The sequence below is a fragment of the Dipodomys ordii genome, unplaced genomic scaffold (assembly GCF_000151885.1).
Source record: "Dipodomys ordii isolate 6190 unplaced genomic scaffold, Dord_2.0 Scaffold413, whole genome shotgun sequence".
NCBI lineage: Eukaryota > Metazoa > Chordata > Mammalia > Rodentia > Heteromyidae > Dipodomys > Dipodomys ordii.
In genome coordinates this window covers 34,412-36,653 of record NW_012267629.1, presented here as the reverse complement: position 1 = coordinate 36,653, position 2,242 = coordinate 34,412, and the positions used below count along the sequence as shown (strand labels likewise).

Sequence of the window (2,242 nt, the reverse complement as noted above, 5' to 3'; positions counted from 1 at the left end):
ATTAAAGAATGCAAATCAAAACAACATTGATATTCCACCTTACTCCAGTTAGAATGACTATAATCAAAAAATCTAATTATGACAGATGTTGGAAGGGATGTGGTCAAAGGCAACCCTACTGCATTGTTGGATGGAGTGTAAACTTGTTTAGCCATGTTGGAAAGCAGTATGGAGGTTCCTCAAAAGAAGCCACATAGACCTCCCTATGACTTAACAATCCCATTTTGGGGCATTTACCCAAATGATCACAAACAAGGCCACACTAAAGCTACCAGCACAATTATGTTTATTGCCACATTTTTCACCATAGCTAAGATATGGAACGAACCCAGATGCCCCACAGTAGATTAGTGGATCAAGAAAATGTGGTACATATATACAATAGAATTGTATGCCTCCATCAGAAATAACGACACCACCCCAATTGTTAGGAAAAGGAAAAATTTGGAGTAAATCATATTAAGTGAAGTTACCCAGTCCCAAAGAAATTTAGGTCCCATGGTTTCCCTTATTTGCAATAATTAGTATGCATACAGGATAATATATCAGATGAGCTGAAAAGCTAAAAAACCATGTACAAATGAATATATAAGATGATGCTAAGTGAAATGAACCCCAATATATGGACACAAGAGTTCTGTCTTTATTGTTATTGTTTTAAATATACTATGTGATTTTATTTTTTGTTGTTTCCTTTTGTTGTTTCCTTTGTTCTTTCCCCTATGGCTTATCCCTGCTTTCACTGTACTTGATTTTGACATCCTGAATCTTGTATAATATATGTATATATATATATATATATATATGTCTAATTTGGGGAGGGGAAGGGGGAATAACAAAACACTGAAACAAGGACACAGGATGACCCATTGAGATAAGGATACTCACAGGACAGTATAGTGGAAAGGAACTTTACAACTTAGGGCAGTGAGGGTGGGGGATGGGGCAGGTGTGTGGGATGTGGGGGAAGGAAGGGATAGTGGGACAACAACAAGGAAGAGAAGGAGTAAAAATGATCCGCAAGTAATGTACTCATTGCCTACTCATGTATTTTAACCCTCTGTATATCTTAACAATAAAATAAAAATTTAAAAATATTAATGTATTATTTTCATGCATGGAATCTCTCTCTTTCTAGCTTAAAAAAGGGGTTGTTTAATTCCACTTTCCTTACTACTAATTTAGCCAGCTGCATGTTCTTAGATATTCATAAATTATATAAAAAAGAAATGAGATGGTTTATTTCCATTTTAGGTACTAATAATTTAGCCAACGGGAAGTTCCCAGATATTCAAAACACAGGCAGTTTTGCTAACCTGTAGCTACACAACATAGAATTGTCTCATTCATGGTTATTTATATGGAGCTGGTTTGCCTTTAAAAGAGGCTTTGTGAGTAATATTCAGAAACATTATTTCAGTCCTCTATACACTTTTTTTTACTGCATGTAGTGTGTCAATTCAGAATTATGAAGCAGGTATTAAAGACAATGAGGATCATTGTAGAACTTAGGTTTTCTGTCTTAATGCTTGGATTCACTTCATCATAAGATGCATCTATTTTAGCTGCACCCTTTTCTGAAGAAGATCCAATTTCATAATCCTGCTGGAGACAAAGTGATTTTGAATGAGAAAGAGAAATTAGATACAGACTATGACATTGTGAACAATTGGAATTTTCCAGAAGGCCTTGAATTTAAGGTGAAAGTAGGACTATTTTCTCCATATGCTCCACAGGGTCATCAACTGTCAATATCTGAAGATATGATAGAGTGGACCATAGGAACTACTGAGGTGAGTTGGACCTAACTACAATGATTTTAACTTCATGGAAGCAAAATAATCCCTATATTTTAAGCCCCCCTATTCTCATTAATTATCCAAGCATTGGATAATTATTACCATCTAGAGGAATTTTCTTATTTGTTGTCTCCAGGAATGAAAAGGTATATATGAATTCTAGGTTTCTAAACTTTATTGTATTTAGTGAAAAATACAAGTGACATGCTATAGTAGTTTTCTAATATGCTGACAAAATTCCTGAGTAATCAGTTCATAAATAGAAAGGTTCATTTTGCTCCACACTGTAGTTGTTTTAGTCTAGCCTTACTTGATCTGTAATTTATGCATCAGGGTGACAGGAATCAGAAAGATTTTTTTCTGTATCAGAAGATTTTTACTTCTTGGTAATTGGAAAGCAGAGAGGAAGAAATGTGGGTTTCACATAACCTTATGTAGGGGAT

At 34.7% G+C, this 2,242-nt stretch overlaps 1 protein-coding gene across 1 annotated transcript in view; it reads left to right on the top strand.

The window, feature by feature from the left end:
• Nucleotides 1-1,468: 1,468 nt before the first annotated feature.
• Nucleotides 1,469-2,242, top strand: part of LOC106001785 (vomeronasal type-2 receptor 116-like) — a gene marked incomplete at its 3' end in the record, with an annotated part of 28,646 nt that continues 27,872 nt past the window's right edge. The window contains exons 1-2 of the mRNA XM_013036763.1: nucleotides 1,469-1,477; nucleotides 1,566-1,793. Of these exons, the coding sequence (XP_012892217.1) occupies nucleotides 1,469-1,477; nucleotides 1,566-1,793 (237 nt within the window). The remainder of the gene's footprint in view (nucleotides 1,478-1,565; nucleotides 1,794-2,242) is intronic.